The sequence below is a fragment of the Micromys minutus genome (genome assembly GCF_963924665.1).
Source record: "Micromys minutus genome assembly, chromosome: 25".
Lineage (NCBI taxonomy): Eukaryota > Metazoa > Chordata > Mammalia > Rodentia > Muridae > Micromys > Micromys minutus.
In genome coordinates, this window is record NC_137960.1 from 4,410,904 (window position 1) to 4,430,549 (window position 19,646).

The 19,646-nt window shown below is 52.1% G+C and overlaps 1 protein-coding gene across 1 annotated transcript; it reads left to right on the top strand.

Moving 5' to 3' along the window:
* The first annotated feature begins 501 nt into the window (after positions 1–501).
* Positions 502–18,367, top strand: DEF6 (DEF6 guanine nucleotide exchange factor). The gene is made up of 11 exons (XM_080938377.1): positions 502–608; positions 6,528–6,668; positions 7,115–7,300; positions 9,193–9,429; positions 9,524–9,670; positions 13,540–13,648; positions 13,767–14,065; positions 15,856–16,022; positions 16,113–16,311; positions 17,803–17,893; positions 18,054–18,367. Exons 1-11 carry the CDS (start codon positions 513–515, stop codon positions 18,272–18,274), a joined length of 1,893 nt encoding a protein of 630 aa, XP_080794503.1. The 5' UTR covers positions 502–512; the 3' UTR covers positions 18,275–18,367.
* Positions 18,368–19,646: the final 1,279 nt, after the last annotated feature.

Here is a 19,646-nt window from a genome sequence, read left to right on the forward strand (position 1 = left end):
TTGCTTGAGTCAAACTCCTCTCTGAGATCCTGCTAGGTGGCCCCAAAAGAAGTGTCCTGTCCTAAGCCTACAGTTTTCTTTATGTCCAGCCACAGGCGCCAGGCAGCCCTGTGAGGTAGGAACTCTCAGGGATGGTCGAAGCCCTTCCACTTGGTAATCTTGACTCCTGATCCCGTCCTCCGAGTCTGGACGGGCCTACTTTCTTCTGGAGCTACCACTGGGAGCACGGGAAGGTACCGCACCAAGCAGACTCCTAACGTCTACCTTAGCTGAGGGAGCCGGAGCGGAGCGGGGCTCTAGCTCTAGGAAGGTCAGACCTGGTCCCTCGCTAGGAAGGAGAAGCAGAGTGTGGCTGGAGCGACTGGCCAGGCACTGGAGCAAGAGGGAGCAGGCAGGTGGAGCTCGCGCTCTGCTCTGCACCAGGGCCTCTCTGCGGTCTACAGCCGTTTGCATTTCCTGAAACCGGATCTTGGTGTCAGAGCCGCCCCTGGGCCGGGGCGGGCACCTCAGCCATGGCCCTGCGCAAGGAGCTGCTCAAATCCATCTGGTACGCCTTCACTGCATTGGACGTGGAGAAGAGCGGCAAGGTCTCCAAGTCCCAACTCAAGGTGAGGGGCATTCTTGGGGCTCAGGGGAGGCTGACTTACCACGCCAGTCCCCACCCCAGAGAGTCAGCCGGAAGCCTTAGCTACAGGCAGACACCTTACCATCCAGCAGCTCTGGCCCTGGGTGGAGCCCCGACGCGGAGAGACAGAACCAGCGTAGCTCAGTGGACGCTTTCCAGAGCCCCCAGGCTCGTGTCACCAGAACCCACTGTCCAGAACCAAGTACCCTGACTGGACAGTGGAGGTGGCATCACGAGGTTCTGAGTTTCAGTAGCCAGGCCCCTTCCCGGGCTGCTTGTGGGCTCCACAGCTTCATGCTTGAACACGTACCCCGCTCCTCCCTGTGGCTTCCTCATGGCTTTGAAGAAAGACAGTTAGTTAGTGCTTGCCAGTTACTCCCTTTGCAGCTGTGAGTCTCCTCCATTTGCAAAGCAAGCTGGCGACTGAAGCAAGCGCCAAGGTGGACTAGCTAAGGGGTCATGGCCACGGCTCCAGACTGGTTCCATGGCTCACCGTCCCGCTCCACCTACAGCACAGGAACACAGGTTGGGATATTATCTTATGCCTTGAGGCCTCAGGCTGAGGATAGCAGGGAAGCGGGCCTGAGAAAACCCCTTCCTCAGTGACCACCCCCACCCCGACTCTCACCCAGTCCTACTGCACCACCCCGTTCATCTTAAAGCCATTAGGCCTGGGTGGCTCTCTCTCTCCTTGGGTAGGCGTCTTCTTCCCAGGGGAGAATTAGGGGAAACAGCAAAGGTCTAGGCTGCTGGAGCCATGTGTCAAAGCAGCCTCAACTCTCTGACCCTGCTAGGGACCCAGTTCCTCTCTGGAAATACTTTATCTAGTGTGTGTCTCCCTCCTATACTCCCCTCAAAAGAGTGGGGTACTTACAACTCCCACTGTTCACAACCTAGACAGGAATCCTGGGAGGTAAATGGGACAGGACAGGCAAGGCTCACCTCCAGCTCAACCCCAACATTCCTGAAGTCGGGGCCTGTGAACTTAGATGCTCTGGGTAGCTGTTGTCCCGTCTACCCTCCCCCCCTTAGCTGGTTTGTGAGCATCTAATGGCTAATGTTCTACTTCCCCAAGGAGGAGAGCCCAATACAACACCAGCTCTGGTTCCCCTCCCATGTAGGTCCAGTTTGTCTCACCTAGTTGAGTTGTGCCCTTGAAAGAAAACTATTAGGTCATCCAGACATGGCTGCATCTCTGTGACTTCTGACCCTTCTCCGGGCTCTCTGTGTGCCTTGTGTGCAGAGGGTTCCCAATTCCCACCCCGTCCCCACTCCCAGACACCCACAGGTTGAACATTTCTGGGGGAGAATCTCTGAGCGTGTACACGCCTAAACTGTGCCCCCTCCCAGCTCAAATCGAGCCCACTCACAGTGACATCTCTGACCATACAGGACGAACAGTAAATGTCACACCTGCCTGACAGGAAACCTGTCCACTCTTCAAACACACGCTGAGGGTTTGGGGCCACATTGGGGGGTGGGGCAGAAGTGTCAGGGCCCCTGCTTGTGAGGGAAGGGTCTCGCCCTCCCCCAGAGCCTCGATGTGGTGGATGCTAGGCTGGGAGGGAAGTAATAACACTGTTGGAGGTGGGGAGAGGCAGAGAGGGGTAATGGAGAAGTGGGCAGAAGGCAGAGGAAGAAACAGGCAACACCCTGTCTCCTGTAGATGTGGGGATAAGGGCAGGGTTCGGGTTTAGCTGGTCTTAGGAATACGGTTGGGGACAAGCGGGGAACTGTATAACCCCCCACCCCCACCCCAGATCACCCTGTGTCTGAGTCACCTCTCCAAGTGCTCACAGAGGGCTTCCTTGGCTGGTGCATCCTGCTGAGGCCAGAGGAAGAGGGGAAAGGGCTGTGGAAAGCCCAAGGGGTTGGATGTGGTGGCACCTACAATCCCAGACTCCAGGGATTGTCTCAGAAGTTTGGTTTTGTTTTTTCTGGGGGTTGGGGGTAAGAACGGAGAAACATGCTTTCTTCCATGAAGTCTTTTATTGGCTTTTTTTGTTGTTGTTTTGTTCTGATTTCTTTATTCTTGTTTACGTTTAGTTTGTTTGGTGTGGGTTTTTTTTTTTGTTTTTTTTTTTTTTTTTTTGAGACAGAGTTTCTCTATGTAACCCTGGCTGTCCCGGAACCTGAACTCAGAGATGCACCTGCTTCTGCCTCCTGAGAGCTGGGATCAAAGGTGTGCGCCACCGCCGCCTGGCTCCTATTCGTTCATTTACGAGTCATTGCATTTACTTGTGTGTGCGCGTGTGGGTCTGTGATGACCGTGTTGTACATGTGAAGCTCAGAGGACAGCTTAGGACAGTTCTCTCCTTCCACCAGGTAGGCAGGTCCCAGACACTGAGCTCAGTTAGCTGGGCCGGGACAAGCGCCTTCACCTGCCAAACCTTCCTCTTCTAGGCCTACTGCACTGCTTCAGAAAGTCCAACTTTTGTCTAGCATGTTGTGAACAGACAAAATGGACCAGTGAGAAGAGCTGTCCTGCCCAGGGGGACTCGGACTGGGAGGTCTTTGCCATCGTGTCTTGCCTCTAATCTCAGCACTCAGTGTAGCCCAGGCTAGCCTCAAACTCACACTTCCACCTCTTCCAAGTGCTGGGGCTAATGCCTGGCTGTATCTTTCAAGAGAATGACTTGGAACCTACACAGAGATCATACCTATGATCCTAGCACTGGGATCATGTGGAGAGAGGATCATATGGGGAGAGGCTGAGGCAGGAGAATTGCCAAGAAGTTGAGGCCAGCCTGGGCTACAGTGTAAGATCCTATCTCAAAAACAAAAACAACAACAACAACAACAACAAAAAAAAAAAAAAAAAAAAAAAAAAAAAAAAAAAAAAAACCCAAGGGTTGGGAATTTAACTCAGTGGTAGAGCGCTTTTTTGGTCCTCAACTCTGGAAAAAGAAAATAAGGAAAACTAAACAAAGAGTAGTCTGTTTGGGAGAGAGATTACTCATGCTTTTTGAGGTTACCTCCTGTTGCTTTCGTGGGGTTCCCACTTTGTGTGCATCTTCCCCAGACAGAGGTCCAGGATCTGAAGGCTGGGCACTGCAGAGCCAGACCTTCCATTCCTGTGGTCCGCGTAGACATGACAGTTCATTTCTCCCCAGACCTGTGTCCTGGGGGGAGAAAATCTCCCTCCCACACCTACAGAGGAAAGAACGAATACACAGAACCTTCTAGGCTCAGGGCTGCCTACGCTGAGGTCAGGGACTGAGGGACTCCAGATGACAGCATATGAAAAATACAGACCTAGACCCCACCTCCGGAAACTATGAGTCAGGGAGGGGCCGGTCTTTCAGTTTCACCTGCTCCAGTAGAGACCCAGAGGGGGCCTCGAAGCTAGACCCTGGGCACCTCACTTCCTCCCAAGCCTCTGTTTCCTTACCTGTGAAGCTCAGATAATGAGTCCCTACCTCCTGGCCCAGGGCTGATTGAGATCTACAGTGAGCTCCTGCCCACCCCTGCCCCACCCCTGCCGTTTCCTTTCCTGCCTGGTCCTGCCCCTCACCCCACCTCAGGCGTAGGAAAGTCTAGCAGTCTGAGGTCAGCCTCTCTGTGGAGAAGGCCCCAAATGTCTAGAGCCTCAAGTCCCACCTCATCCACACAACTGACAGCCCCAGCCCTGGGCTCTGCAGTCAGTCACAAAAGGCACAGACAAGGAAACCGGGATGTGTAGGTGGATCCAGGTGAACATCCAAGAAAGGGAGCAGGCCTGGGGTGCAGCTCAGCTCTCTAAGTGTGCACGGGGCCCAGGGTTGGGTTAGTCCAGCACGGCCTAAATGGCCACGGTAGAGAACATGTTTTCTGTGGGAGAAGCAGGAGGATCAGGAGTTCAAGGTCATGCAGAGCGAGTTTGAGGCCAGCCCAGACTAGTTGAGAGCAATGTCTCAAGAGACAAAACAGGAATGGGCTGGAGAGATGGCTCAGTGGTTTAGAGCAGAGGACTAGACAGTGACTAACTAGTCCCTGGTAACGCTAGTTCTATAAACAAGCAAGATGATGTTAGCCTTTAACCCCGGCACCAGAACACTGGGTAGAAAGACTGGGATGCTGAAGGCGAGACGGGGTTGGCAGGAACTCCGCGGGTTAACATGCCTGCCTCCAGGTCTCACACCCTCAGTTTGATCCTGGGCACCCCCCCCCCTGTTGTAAGAAGAGAACTGCTCCCCATAAGCTGTCCTCTGAGCACCACACAAGGGCTGTTAAAATACTAGATTGAGAAAACAAAGTGTACCCTTAACAGCTGTCATTACTCTGCCTGGCTATTAAGTTGTGCAGAGAAAGGATCTTGTACTGTCCTGTTTGTGAATTTTTGGGTGTCACCCTTTCAGAACTTCTAGGCCAAACCCTTCCCCCAGGAGCTCAGTTGATGTCTTCCTTGGATCTGTGTCGACCCCATCTGAGTGACTTCTAAGAGCTGTGAGGTGTTTACCACCCCACCCCACGGAAATAAATGAATGTTAAAACAAAACCCCTAGGGATGGCTCTGGAAGCTGCTCTTGCAGAGGACCTGGGTTGGGTTCACAACCGTATGTGCAGTTCCAGGAGATCTGACGCCCTCTTCTGGCCTGTACAGGTACTGCACACACAGGATGCACAGCCAGGTACGCAGACAAAAATACCTAGACACTTAAAATAAAAGGCTCACTGCCTTTTAGATTATTTTTATTTGAAGGGGTTTTTAAGACCTAGGGATAACTAAGTATCTAAGAGCTCACATTCTCTTGAAGAAGACCTAACCCAGGTTGGCTCCCAGCACCCACATCAGATGACTCACAGCCTGTATAGCTCCAGCTCCCGGGAACCTGATGTCCTTCTCTGGCTTCTGAGTGGACACCCAGTTATGCACAGATTCCCACACGTATACAGGCACATACACAATCACATAATTAAAAGTCAAATAAATCTTCATAAAACAAAAATAAATAAGGAAAGAAATTCTAGTCAAAGGTCACATCTAATTTAAAAGATTATAATTTTGTTGTTGTTTATGGTGTATATTGTTGTTTATGGGTGTGTGGGGGGGTGTTTATGAGCATGGGCACCTTCAGAAGCTAGAAGAGAATTCAGCTGTCCTGAGGTTTTGTCTGATTGGTTTTTTAAAAAGAGATTGGCCAGGACTACACGTCTGCTTACCATGCTCTGAAGCCTTTACAATCTTTTTCTTTTAGTTAGAACAGCAATCTGTCAGTGATTAAGCATTGTAACAGAATTTCCCCAAAGCCCCTTCCTCCTCTCCCTCTTTTTTACCAAATTTTCTGGATCAAACCAGACCTTTGTCTTAGCACTGCAGATCTCCTTAGCATTTGCCCCCCACTCACACACACACAAACACACACACACCATCACTGTCACATGGCTACAATTTCTTCCTTTTCTCCATCTCAGGGGCTTTCTCTGAACCTTTCCTATCTCTTTCTTCCCTGTTCAGGGGACCCCTCTCCTCATCACACTAACCTGGGTGCACATGGCAGCCTGAGTACCGTTAGAGTCTTTGGTTAAAAGTGAAGACGTCAAGGGTCTTGCCCCGGAATAGCCCACTGCCTCCCTGCGGATAGCCTAGCGCTGTGGGCAACACTTGGGCTCTGAAGTCTTACCGCTCCTGGGTTCCTGATGTGTAACAAAAGAACGGGGACGAGTCCTTCCGGGTCTAAATCCCAGCTCTGTCCGCTGAGTGGGCCCTCGAGGTTTCTCCTCTGTCACCTGGGGCAGGGATGGTTGCTAAGGCAGTGATGTGGAGGACAGACACAAGAGTGCTCGTGTGTGCTGAATAGGATGGTGCCCACAGAGAACTGAGCCAAGGCAGGGCAGGGGCGGATGAGCAGACAAGGTGGACTCCGTCTTTTGGCCAAGGTTTGACTGGGATGCCGGAAAGCAACCTGTCGCTCTGTCCAAGGTGCTGTCCCACAACCTGTACACGGTCCTGCACATCCCCCATGACCCAGTCGCCCTGGAGGAGCACTTCCGGGATGACGATGACGGCCCCGTGTCCAGTCAAGGTTACATGCCCTACCTCAACAAGTACATCCTAGACAAGGTGAGGAGCTCGTGGAGAGCACGCCTCCCCCAGCACCCTACCACCCTGCCTTCTACCCAAACACTCCACTCCCCCGGTAAACTCCCATTTCTGTCCATGCCGTCTGTCCCTGCTCCTCAATCTCCAGCCACCTCTCCCATGTTTCCCTGCCTAAACCCACCCAGACTTCCCCCCCTACTCTTCTCGGCTGTCCCTGTCCTCGCAGGTTCTCCTTGGCTGTCCCGTCCCCTGGGCTTCCCTTCCTTTCTCCCTTGGGCTGAGAAACTAGTTTCATCCAGGGAAGTTAGGATGTGAAGGTGGGAAACACTGGAACGTCTGAATCAAGTTGAGTTCAGTCTTGGGCTTGGCAGGACAGGGAAGTGGGGTCCATAGATGAACCCAAGAGGCCAGGCTGGAGCTTCATCTGAGAGGATGAAGCTACTGGCTGACTCCCAGGCCTATGGCAGGTGGAGGAGGGAGCTTTCGTTAAGGAGCACTTCGATGAGTTGTGCTGGACGCTGACGGCCAAGAAGAACTACCGAGTGGATGGCAACGGAAACAGCCTGCTCTCCAACCAGGACGCCTTCCGTCTCTGGTGCCTCTTCAACTTCCTGTCTGAGGACAAGTACCCGCTGATCATGGTTCCCGATGAGGTAAGGGTGACGTCAGAGCCAGAGGGTGGAGTCACCGAGGGCCAAGCCCCTGGCAAAGCCTCAAAGGAAGACAGATCCCCTAACTTCACCGTTAACCCATTTCCATCGGGGGGACTCTGCAAGTTCTCAAAGGAAGAAAATGAGCCACAGACGTTTACATTCTGTGGCAGCCTAAACGCCCGGCACAAGGTGGAGCGTTTAAAGACCTTTCAGATCCTGCAGCAGGATTCCATGGAACAGCGGGGTTAGGAAAACCCTTTGTTCAGGGAGAGGGAAGCGGTATGCAGACAGGAAGTAACTCCCTAGTTACTCAAGGTGTGCAACCAAGTCTGGCCTTTGCCCCAGAGGGTTTTTGTTTTTTTGTTTTTGTTTTTGTTTTGTTTTTTTGTTGTTGTTTTGTTTTGTTTTGTTTTGTTTTTGGAGAGTCAAACAGACTCCAGTGATGCAAGGCATGCTGGGGGAAGAGGCTGGGTTCTGCTGCCTTAATTCTGGGGGAACTATGAGATCTGAACTAAACCCCCAGTGTGGACCCAGTGGTTCCCCCAGAGTGTCATCTGTAAAGAGAGTTTCCCAAGAAACTGCAGGGGCCCGTGTGGACACCCTCCCCAGGTTCTTGCCAGTTGGGGCGGAGCGGCCCCTCAGTGAGTAGGAAGGCCCATGCCGCTGTGAGAACAAACTGGAGCAGGATGTACCCCAACCACCTCTTCCTGTTCCTCTACCATGGGTTTCCTGTGCCTGCCCTGCTAACCCCCAACCCTAGTCCCATTGATCTCGCACAAGGGAAGGACCTCAAGGGCTGGGGTTTGGCTTTGGAATCCGAAATCCAAATAGAGCCCTGGTTGCATCCCTCCTGTACGTAGTGACTTGACGGAAAATCACGTACTACACCAGACCTTGGTTTTCGCCATATGCAAAGTTGAGGGCTTCAGGTAGAAGGTTTTTTTTGTTTTTGCTTTTTCCTCTCTTTTTGGTCTTTCAAGACAGTTTCTCTGTGTAGCCTGTGTAGCCCCGACTGTCCTGAAACTCACTCTGTGGAGCAGGCTTCCCTTGAACTCTCAGAGATCTAACTGCCTCTGCCTCCTGGGTGCTGGGATTAAAGGTGTGTGCCGCCGCCGCCACCACCACCCTGGCCAAGTAGGAAGGCTCTTATACCATTTCTGATGCTGTGATTTTCCACTCTGCCTGGCTCCTCAAGTCCCACCTGACCCAATACTTTATTGTGTGTTTATTTATTGGTTCCAGGCCATAATATATTGAACAGGCTTGCCTCAAATGTACAGAGATCTAGACCAGGCCATGAAGAGATACACCTCTAATCTCAGCACTTGGGAGGCAGAGACAGGCAGATCTCTGAATTTGAGGCCAACCTGGTCTACAGAGCAAATTCTAGGACAGCCAGAGCTATGCAGAGAAACCTTGTCTTAAAAACCCATAAAGGAGCTGGAGAGATGGCTCAGTGGTTAAGAGCACTGGCTGTTCTTCCAGAGGTCCTGAGATCAATTCCCAGCAACCACATGGTGGCTCACAACCATCTGTAATGGGATCTGATGCCCTCTTCTGGTGTGTCTGAAGACAGCTACAGTGTACTCATATATAATAAATAGATATTAAAAAGAAAACCCCACAAAAAAACCCCTCACAGAGATCTGCTCCCCTCTGTGTCCCAAGTATATACAGGGATAAAAGGTGTGCCACCAAGCCCACCATGACCCTACTTCTAGTTTATAACAGAAAGGAAGTGGTCTTAGGACAGGGAAAACGAAGAATGTCTGGGCTGTGGGACTTCTCGAAAAACCTCTCTCCTGGTTCCCACCTGTGTGTGGCCTCTCCATCCCCTCGTCCCTTTCCCTGGAGTCGATGCTGAGGTCACCTGGTCTCCCTCGTTCTTCCAGGTTGAGTATCTGCTGAAGAAACTTCTAGGCAGCATGAGCTTGGAGGTGGGCTTGGGCGAGCTGGAGGAAATGCTGGCCCAGGATGCCCAATCAGCGCAGACTTCCGGGGGGCTCAGCGTCTGGCAGTTTCTGGAGCTCTTCAACCCAGGTCGCTGTCTGCGGGGTGTCGGGCGGGACTCTCTCAGCATGGCCATCCAAGAAGTCTACCAGGAGCTCATCCAAGACGTCCTGAAACAGGTCAGGCAAGCCAGGAGCCCTGGAGGGGACAATCGGGAGCGGGTGGGAGCGATGGTGACCTGGGAGACCCCCGCTGACTCGCCTCTGGCCACAGGGCTATCTGTGGAAGAGAGGGCACCTGAGGAGGAACTGGGCCGAGCGCTGGTTCCAGCTGCAACCCAGCTGCCTCTGCTACTTTGGGAGCGAGGACTGCAAAGAGAAACGGGGCACCATCCCCTTGGATGCACACTGTTGCGTGGAGGTGAGGGCAGAGTGCGGACAGGGGTCGGGAACAAGACAGGGGGAAGGGGATACCGCCATGACGTTTCCTCCTAGACTAGGTTAATGCTTCTCAAACCCACCTGGCAGCCTCAAGGCCATGCTCATCCACGGTGGACACTTTTTTTTACCTCCTCTTGTAGTGTAAGCGGTCAAACACGGGGCCTCCTGCGGGATAAGACCATAGCAGTCCCGTGGCAGCACTAAAAAAAGACTAAAACCGCCAAGCAGATGCAGAAATAACCAGTGGGTTATTAGACTTCAATAGAGATTTGAGAGGGTTGACTCAGACCTATTCTTCCCGTCCTTTTTCCTTCCCCTTTGACACAGGGTTTCTTATATCTAGTATGGTGTTGAACTTGTATAGTCAAACCTGACCTTCGATTCCGGATGCTCTTGTCTCTACCTCTTAAATGCTGTCATTGTGTGTGTGTTTCTGTGGGCATACAGGCACATATATATGGAAACCAAAGTTTAGCATGTCATTCCTCGAGAGATACCTGCTTTGGTTTGTTCCCTTTTCCCATTGTGTGTATTCGAGTGTGCGAGCACGCATGTGTGTGCACACACACAGATGTATATAAAGGCCAGAAGCCATCCTCTGATGTAATTCCTTCAGGAGCCATTTACCTTGTTTTTGTGAGACTGAGTCTCTCACACTGGGACGTGGGGTTCACTGATTTAGATGGGCTGGTCGCCATGGAAACTCTGAGACTCTCTTCTCTCTACCTCTCAGAACTGAGATTATAACAGGCCTCATTGTGCCTGGCTGTTTCCCTAATGCTGGGCTAGGGCTCAGGTACAGATGCTTACACCACCAGCACTTTCAGATTGAACTACCACCCACCTCTCACAACCTCAGTTTGTTTGGAGACAGAGTCCCTCACTGGTGCGGAACTTGCCCTGTAAGATAGGCTGGTGGCCATTAAACTCTGGCATCTGCCTGTCTCCACTTCCTCTCTGCTAGTATAAAAGCATGTACCAACACACCCAGCTATGATGTCATCACACCCAGCTGTGACATCATCATACCTAGCTGTGATGACATCACACCGACCTATGATGTCATCACACCCACCTTCAGACATGGACTCTAGGGGACTGAACCAAGATCTTTTTTATAGCTGAGAACTTCATGCACCTTGCCTTTATCCTATTCACCTCCCATTCCCTAATTCTTCCTTGGTTTGCTCCTCCCCTTCCCCCACCCAACTTCTTTGCATCTATTTAAGAAATCTTTCAAGATAATCTGTGCCTTACCAAGTGCTACATTCTTAGAGAAAACCAACTCTTCCTCTCCCAGCAACTAACAATTTGCGATCAGCACCGCTGGCTGGGGTGGGATAGTGCCCGACTCCCCTCTCCTTGCTGGGATGTGGTCTGGTTTGGGCTTGCACCGGCTTTGTGTCTGCCGTCAAAACTGCCATGGGGCTGCCCTGCCACGTCCAGAGGATAATACTTCCTTGTAGTCATCAGCCGTCTCGGGCTCTTACAGGTTTTCCACACCCTTCTGAAATGATCCCTGAACCTTGGGAGGAAGTCTGCAGTTTATATGTTCCCTTTAGGGCTGGCTGAGTGTTCTATGCTCTCTTCTTCTCGGCCCCCTGGGAAGTTGTGGGTCTGTGTGTTAAACACCATCTACTGACCACAGAAGCTTCCCAGCCTAGGGAATACCCATGAGTCACTAGGAGTCATTTCATACATACCCTGTCCATATAGCAGCATGATCATTTTGGGTTCTCCTCTGGGGTTTATGACCTGTGTAGGTGTTGAGTGTAGTTTTTACTACCCTGCCTAAGCTTAGGGAATGGGCTGAGCTACCAGTCCCCACCCAGTTTCCCTTGAATCTACGGATAAAACACACACACACACACACACACACACACACTTGTTCAATTTCAACTTGCCTTCTAGGCACAATTGCTAGGCATTATTAAACTCCCGTGGCTAGATGCCCTTATCAATACTCTTAGCTCTGGATCTCCCACCTGCCCTAAACTTTAGTTGCTCAGTACATCGAGCTCCTGCCAAACACCCCTGACTACCCGCCTGTAGGAGCAGCCCATGTGGCCACTGTTTTGAGATACTGTATAGCTGGTCAACTTTCCTCCAACAGAAGTGCGGTGAAACTCTCCTCCCTTGCTTCCATCTGCCTGCCTCCAGGGACCCGGAAGTCTCGCCTTTTCCTTCTGCCTAGCAGTTGGCTCATGGCTTCTTTCCTGACAGATCAAGAACCAATTGGGGAGCAGGATCTTAGCACCGGAACCACCCCCTACATGTAGGCATAGGTAGCTAAGTAACGGTGTCAAGATGGGTTTCATCCTTTAAAGTGCGACTTTGATCTAATCAGGAAGTGATTGGTTACCCCCACATTCATGCCACAGTTGCACTAGTGGGCATGCCTTTCCAGGTCAGTCATCATTAAAACCCGAAGATTGGGGTTGGTGATGGCTGTTCTCCAGTACCATGCACCTTCTTTCTTTATGATATATAAGTACACTGTAGCTATCTTCAAACACACCAGAAGAGGGCATCAGATCCCATTACAGATGGTTGTGAGCCACCATGTGGTTGCTGGGAAATTAACTCAGACCTGTGGAAGAGCAGTCAGTGCTCTTAACCGCTGAGCCACCTCTCCAGCCCCTAAAATGCACCTTCTAGAGTGATGAAAGCAAGCCAGCAGAGGCAAAGCTTCCAGGTTGATACCAGCTTGATTTTGCCATTTTCTATTAAGACTCAAGCATTTGGGACCTTCAGCCACCAGGTCAGTCTCACTGTCAAGTTCTAGGGAGCAATGCCAATAGCCCATAATGTCTGGGGATCTCTGGCACCTCATTGGCTAATAATTCCAAAAGCAACTCACAGCTGATGCTGGGGTTAAATATTTATTCTTCATTGAATTTTATGTATATGTGTTCCTGAGGGTAGGTATGTGCACCATATGTGTTCAAGAACCCAAGAAGGTAAAAAGCGGAGTCAGACGTCCTGGAACTGGAGTTGAAAGTAGTTGTGAGCAGCCACATTGGTGCTGGGAGCCAAAACAGATCCTCTGCAAGAGCAGTAAGCAAGCCCTCTTAACAGCTGTACCAGCCAGCCCGCCCTCCGGGCACTAGTGGATATATTTCTAGTGGGTGTGTTTTCATTTCTCTTTGGTACTTACTCATATAGGAATAGCATCACTGGGCCATATGATAATTCTAGCTTTTGAAGAAATGCCAGATTTTCAACAGTTACATCACCTGATAGTCTGTCTCACCAGCGGGATCTAAGTATTACAGTTTTTCTATACTTATCACTCCAGAGACCCAGGCAGAGGAGACTTTTGAGGTAGGGAGCCAACCTGGGCTACACAGCAAAACCTTGTCTCAAGAGAAAACAGTCAGTTAGTTACCCAAGGTGTTATCCCTTTCTGCTGCCTAAGGAAACCGGTGTTGGGTAAGCCTCTAGATATCTCAGAGCCCATTTCTTTCTCTATGAAGTAAGGCCCAATATATGACCGAAGATAAATGTTGTGTGGAAAACACCGGTGCAGACAGCTGGTGAGAGCAAGGACATCGGACACACCCCTGTATTATCAGTTAAGAGCCCAGGTGGAAATTAGCAGTTGTGGGTGCTGAGGCCCAGGCCCAGGTTCAAGCATGTACTGTGTACTAAATAACCTCGTGGAGAGACACCAAGATGAAATTGGCTCGCATGCACCCCGTTACTAACCATCCACCCCAGACCATGCATACTCCTAGCAGAGTGGGAAAGGTCCCAGAGGAGATGGTCAGTCAGGAGGAGGAGGAAGCTGGAGCTGGGGCAGATGTGGCTCCTATCTCAGCGATGTCACCTGGCCTGGGCCATCTCTAGGTGCTCCCAGACCGCGAAGGAAAGCGCTGCATGTTTTGTGTGAAGACTGCCAGCCGCACGTATGAGATGAGCGCCTCAGACACGCGCCAGCGCCAGGAGTGGACCGCCGGTGAGTGCCGGCCTGGGTCTAGCTGGGCCTCGATCGATCGTTTCACCGGAGTGACCCTTGGAGCCCTTTTGCGGTGGAGGCTTGGGCCCGGGCTGACTCTGTCCGGCTCTGCCCGTAGCCATCCAGACCGCGATCCGGCTGCAGGCAGAGGGGAAGACGTCGCTGCACAAGGACCTGAAACAGAAGCGGCGGGAGCAGCGGGAGCAGCGCGAGCGGCGCCGGGCAGCCAAGGAGGAGGAGCTGCTGCGGCTACAGCAGCTGCAGGAGGAGAAGGAGAGGAAGCTGCAGGAGCTGGAACTGCTGCAGGAGGCTCAGCGGCAGGCCGAGCGGCTGCTGCAGGAGGAAGAGGAGCGCCGCCGTAGCCAGCATCGGGAGCTGCAGCAGGCTCTGGAGGGCCAGCTGCGGGAGGCGGAGCAGGTGAGGCTGGTCCAGAGGGCGGGGCCAAGAGGGCGGGGTTTGGGGGAGGGGCTTGGGCTGGAGGATGCTAGGGACGTGGCCCGAGAAGGGTTGGGGTGGGGTCATGACAGGGTCGTGACAGAGGAGCAAGGCTGGGCCTAGGTACAGGACCAAGCTTAAGTGCAGGGCATAGTCTCAGGGCATAGTCTATGGTCTAGAGGATGCTATGGGAAGGGCCTAGATAGGGTGGAGCCCATTGGCTGAAGGATGGACCGAAGGTAGAGGCTGAAAGATGGTGTGGGAGGGGCCTGAGGGACCCTTAGGGGCATAGATTGGAGTAGGATCTGGATTCTGTGGACGTGTCCTAACGGGTGTTGGGGTGGGGCCGGAACAGGGGGTAGAGGCTAGGGAAAACCCCTGATAGAATGTGACCTGGTTCAGACTTCATTTCTGGGGGCAGGACTTGGACCGAAGAAGCTGCTTTAAGACCTCGTGATTGCAAATAATTTGGAATGAAATCAATCTAGACTTAAACTGAAGTTTAACAAAACCAGTTTGGGGACCATAAGATGGGACACATGTGAAGGACAGAGTAGACCTGCAGAAACTTTTGACTTTAAAATCGAGAAATATCCATTCTGGAGCTGGCTCAGAGGGTAAAGGTACCGGCTACATACCAAGCGTCCCGAGTTCCGTTCCTGGAACCCCAAAGAGAGACAGAGAGAACCAGATCCATGTTGTCCTCTGCATGCCGTGGCATGCGTGCCCATTACACCTCCGCCTTAAGAGCTGTATGGGCTCAGACGTGCACTAACTCTCTCCGCACCAGTAACTGGAACTCTGTTACTGGAGATTGGTTGGGGATTCTGAGTTTGTACACCCACCTGAGAGCTCATAGCCAACCAGTGGATCCCACACCCTCTTCTTGCCTCTGTGGGTAGTGCTTTCGTATGGTGCACAGACTTAAATGCAGCCAAAACACCCAGGCACACGAACTAAAACAAACTTTAATAATAATAATAATAATCGGGGCAGTGGTGACACAAACTTCTTTTAAAGATTTATTTATTACATATAAGTACACTGTAGCTGTCTTCAGACACACCCCAAGAGGGCAACAGATCCCATTACAGATGGTTGTGAGCCACCATGTGGTTGCTGGGATTTGAACTCAGGACCTCCGGAAGAGCAGTCAGCGCTCTTAACTACTGAGCCATCTTTATAGCCCCTGGCACAAGCTTTTATTTCTAGCACTTGGAAGGCAGAGGCAGGAGAATCTCTTTGAGGTCAAGGTCAGCCTGGTCTACAGAGTGAGTTCCAGGACAGTCTGGGCTACATAGAGCGACTTGGTCTCATAAAAAAGAAAATGAAAGAGTCAATAAGTTTTAGTTATTGTAGTAATTTTGGTCCCTGCACCACCATAATGATATTATAATTGTTAGTGTGGAAGCTAGGAAGGGATTACCTTCGCTTAATATGTTGGCTTATTGTAATATAACATATTATGAGGTTTAATTACATGTAATTATAACTGGTGTTTTGTTGTGAGGCTGGATAGCAAACACTGGGCCATGGGCAGAGTAGGCAGGCCCTTGGCTACTGAGCTACAGCCCCAGCAAGCGTCGAAGTATTCTTTCTAAGACCAGTACAAGAATAATCTGAGGGTTCAGGGTCTTGAACTGCTCAGATCAGGAAACCCCAACTAAAGACTGTCCATACACACAGCCAGACAGAGCCAGGATTGGGGGTTAGGAGAAGGCAGTAGCCTGTCTTTCTACTCTGGTTTCCCACTGACGCTGTGCTCCCCGCAGGCCCGGGCCTCTATGGAAGCTGAGATGGAGCTGAAGAAGGAAGAGGCGGCCCGGCAACGGCAGCGCATCGCGGAGCTGGAAGAGATGCAGGAGCGGCTGCAGGAAGCTCTGCAACTGGAGGTGAAAGCTAGGCGGGATGAGGAGGCCGTGCGCCTCGCCCAGACCAGGTAGGCACGTTGGCCAGGGAAGCTTTCCTGCCAGCGCCTGCGCCGAAGCTCCCTTCCTCGGCTCTGAGATGTCCCTGTGCACTCCGGCAGGCTGCTGGAGGAGGAGGAGGAGAAGCTGAAGCAGCTGATGCATCTGAAGGAGGAGCAAGAGCGCTACATCGAGCGGGCGCAGCAGGAGAAGCAGGAGCTACAGCAGGAGATGGCGCTGCAGAGCCGTTCCCTGCAGAACGCCCAGCAGCAGTTGGAGGAGGTGCGGCAGAACCGGCAGAGGGCGGACGAGGACGTGGAGGTGAGACGCCGGCGGAAACCTGTAAGCTGGGGGAGCCAGCGTGTAGGCGCCGACCCCAGAGCCAAGCCATCTGTCTTCAAACTCGCATCATCCTCAGCTGACTGCGTCATTGCCCACAAATTGCCTAACCTCTCTATCTGAAGTCTCTCATCTGGGAGAGGACTCGGATAACTCCTTATCACAATGGAGCAAGCTTACGAGTGGTATTTTAGTTTGTAAATGCTGAACACACATGTGGCTGTGTTTGCCAATAATATTTTTTTAAGATTTATTTATTTTATGTGAGTACACTGTAGTTGTCTTCAGACACACCAGAAGAGGGCATCAGATACCATGACAGATGGCTGTGAGCCACCATGTGGTTGCTGAGAATTGAACTCAGGACCTTGGGAAGAGCAGTCAGTGCTCTAACCACTGAGCCATCTCTCCAGCCCTTGTTTTTTTTTTAATTTTTTGTTTTTTGTTTGTTTTTTTGTTTTGTTTTGTTTTGCTTTTGTTTTGCTTTTTGGTTTTTCAAGACAAGTTTCTCTGTGTAGCCTTGGCTATCCTGAAACTCACGCTACAGACCAGCAGGCTGGTTAAAATAAATATTAAAAGAGCTTTTATTTATTTATTATTTTCTGGCTGGCATAGTCCTTGGAAAAATAATCCCGGGGCTGGAGAGGTGGCCCAGTGGTTAAGAACACTTGTTGCTCTTACAGAGGACCCAGGTTTACTCCCTAGCACCCTAGGTCAAAGCCACCAATGGGAGCACAGGAAGGGATGGATCTGCCCACCCACCAGACCCCTGCTTAGGACTGAATGCTGGAGCACAAACTCTCCTGGGACGTCCTGGAGAACTGGTTATACAGTGCTTTGGTACACTATGTCCCTGGGTAGGTCATTTAACAGGTTTCAGATCTGACTGTTGTTAACTTTTGTTTAGGAAGTTAGGTAAATTTGAGGGCACTTAGCATATTTTAGCAGCTTGGTAGATGATGATGGTGATAATGATGTCAAAGATGTCACCATCCACTATTGTTGGGATATATATATATATATGGAAAAATAATCCCGGGGCTGGAGAGGGATTATATATATATATATATATATATATATGCCCAACATTCAGGCCAGACCCCGTGAGGCTGGAAGAAGGCATTGGACCCCATGGGACTGGAGTTACCATGGTTCTGAGAACCAAACCTGCGTCCTCCGCAGAGAGCAGCAAGTGCTCTTAACACTCTCAAACTCCCTCCTCACCCTTTCTGAGGCAGGCTCTCCTGTAGCCCAGGCTGGCCTCTAACTCATGATGTAGCCCAGGCCTTGACCTCCCCCTGTCTCTACATCCCAAGTACATCCCAGGCATGCACCGCCATGCCCAGCTTAGCAGGACTTCCTGGGGGTGGGGGACACCTGTGCTCAGGTTCTCAGAGCCTCTGACCCAGACCGGGGCAGCCGCCACCGCCACGGATGGCAGCTCTGACCCACTTCCACCACCGTGCCCTGCAGGCCGCCCAGAGGAAGCTGCGCCAGGCCAGCACCAATGTGAAACACTGGAATGTCCAGATGAACCGGCTCATGCATCCCATCGAGCCGGGAGGTGAGCCTTCCCTGGTTTGGGAGGGGAAAATGGAGGCTGGCAGATTTCCTGGGTCACAGAGGTCAAACGGAAGGTCAAAGGTCTCCCCTCTTCCAGAGCCGAAGCACCACCCTCACTTCTCCCACTCTGACTCAGTTTCCCCCATTCTTCCTTCTGCCAGATAAGCGTCCCACCACCAGCAGCTCCTTCACCGGCTTCCAGCCCCCTCCACTTGCCCGCCGGGACTCCTCTCTAAGGCGCCTGACCCGCTGGGGTTCCCAAGGCAACAGAACCCTCTCAGCCAATAGCAGTGAACAGAAGTCCCTCAATGGTGGGGATGAAACTCCCATCCTGGCTTTGGTCTCTCAGGAAGAGAAACTGGATCCAGCACCAGAAAATTAGCGTCCGACGACCCCCTTGTTCTTCCGATGCTGTGTCCACGGACCTGGTCACAGCAGGCCTGTGGGTGACTCTGCTGTCCGACGACCCCCTTGTTCTTCCGATGCTGTGTCCACGGACCTGGTCACAGCAGGCCTGTGGGTGACTCTGCTGTCCGACGACCCCCTTGTTCTTCCGATGCTGTGTCCACGGACCTGGTCACAGCAGGCCTGTGGGTGACTCTGCTGTCCGACGACCCCCTTGTTCTTCCGATGCTGTGTCCACAGACCTGGTCACAGCAGGCCTGTGGGTGACTCCGCCTCTAGTAAGGTCCTGGTGCTACCACCTGCAGACCGAAAGCCAGTCCAGGATCCGACTTGGCTGCCATTCTCAGGAGGCCGGGACCATGGAGGCCACCTGGGATAGTAATATTTGAGAATATGGTTCTGTGCTTTGGCCTCAAGGATCCTGGACCGGAGCTCGGAAAGAAACGACCAAGACACAGATCATACGCCCCTCTCTCCAGATCAAGTCACGGAGACATACTTCCAAATAAAACTGCTCTCACTACCCACTGCTCCTGCCCTCCCTGCCTCCCTCCCTCTCTCCCTCGCTCCCTCCCTCTAGTTCAAGTTCTAGGTCCCAAGGACAGCAGGTGTGGTGAGGTGGTTAAGGAGCACAGACTGTGGCTGAACTCGGCCCCGCCCCTTTCTCACGGGTGAACTTCACCCCCCACACTGGCCTATAGAGAGGATCATAGACCCTGATGAGCGGCGGCGTACACTTGACAGTTTCGAGCATTGTCATCACCAGCGCCTGACGTGTTTGTTGAGCATCTCCTATCTACCTGGGGGCCACCCACATCACCTCATTCCCAAAGAAATCCTAAGTGCTGGGTTACCATCATCACCATAACAGAGGTTCGGGCAGATGGGGTAACGCGTCCAAAGCCTTCCAAACCTGCTTTTCATCCCATTTTCTCTGACTTGTGGTCCTTGCTCTCCCAGACAAGACATCCGAGATCCTAGACTCCACGGTTTGCTTCCGTTTCCATGCACCCCCTCCCCCATCCCAAGCCTAGGACGCCTACCGGGATTGCCCATGCTTTACACCCTTGTAACTCTCTAGGATGGCTAACATCCGCATCGCCCCCTCGTTCATGTGTCGGATGCTTGTTCCCCAGCTAGGGCCCTGTTTCTGGGAGACTGTTGAGGCTCTGGCAGGTGGGACCCTCCAGAAGTGGGTCACTCCATGTTCTGTGCTGGTTGTCCTTCCTGGATGTGAACAGCTTCCTACTGAACTGTCACCATACCGTCCCCATCATGATGGGGTGAGCCCAATGAAGCCTGCGCCGAAAGAAGTCTTTCCTCCCTGTCACAGTGACACAGAAGTGACC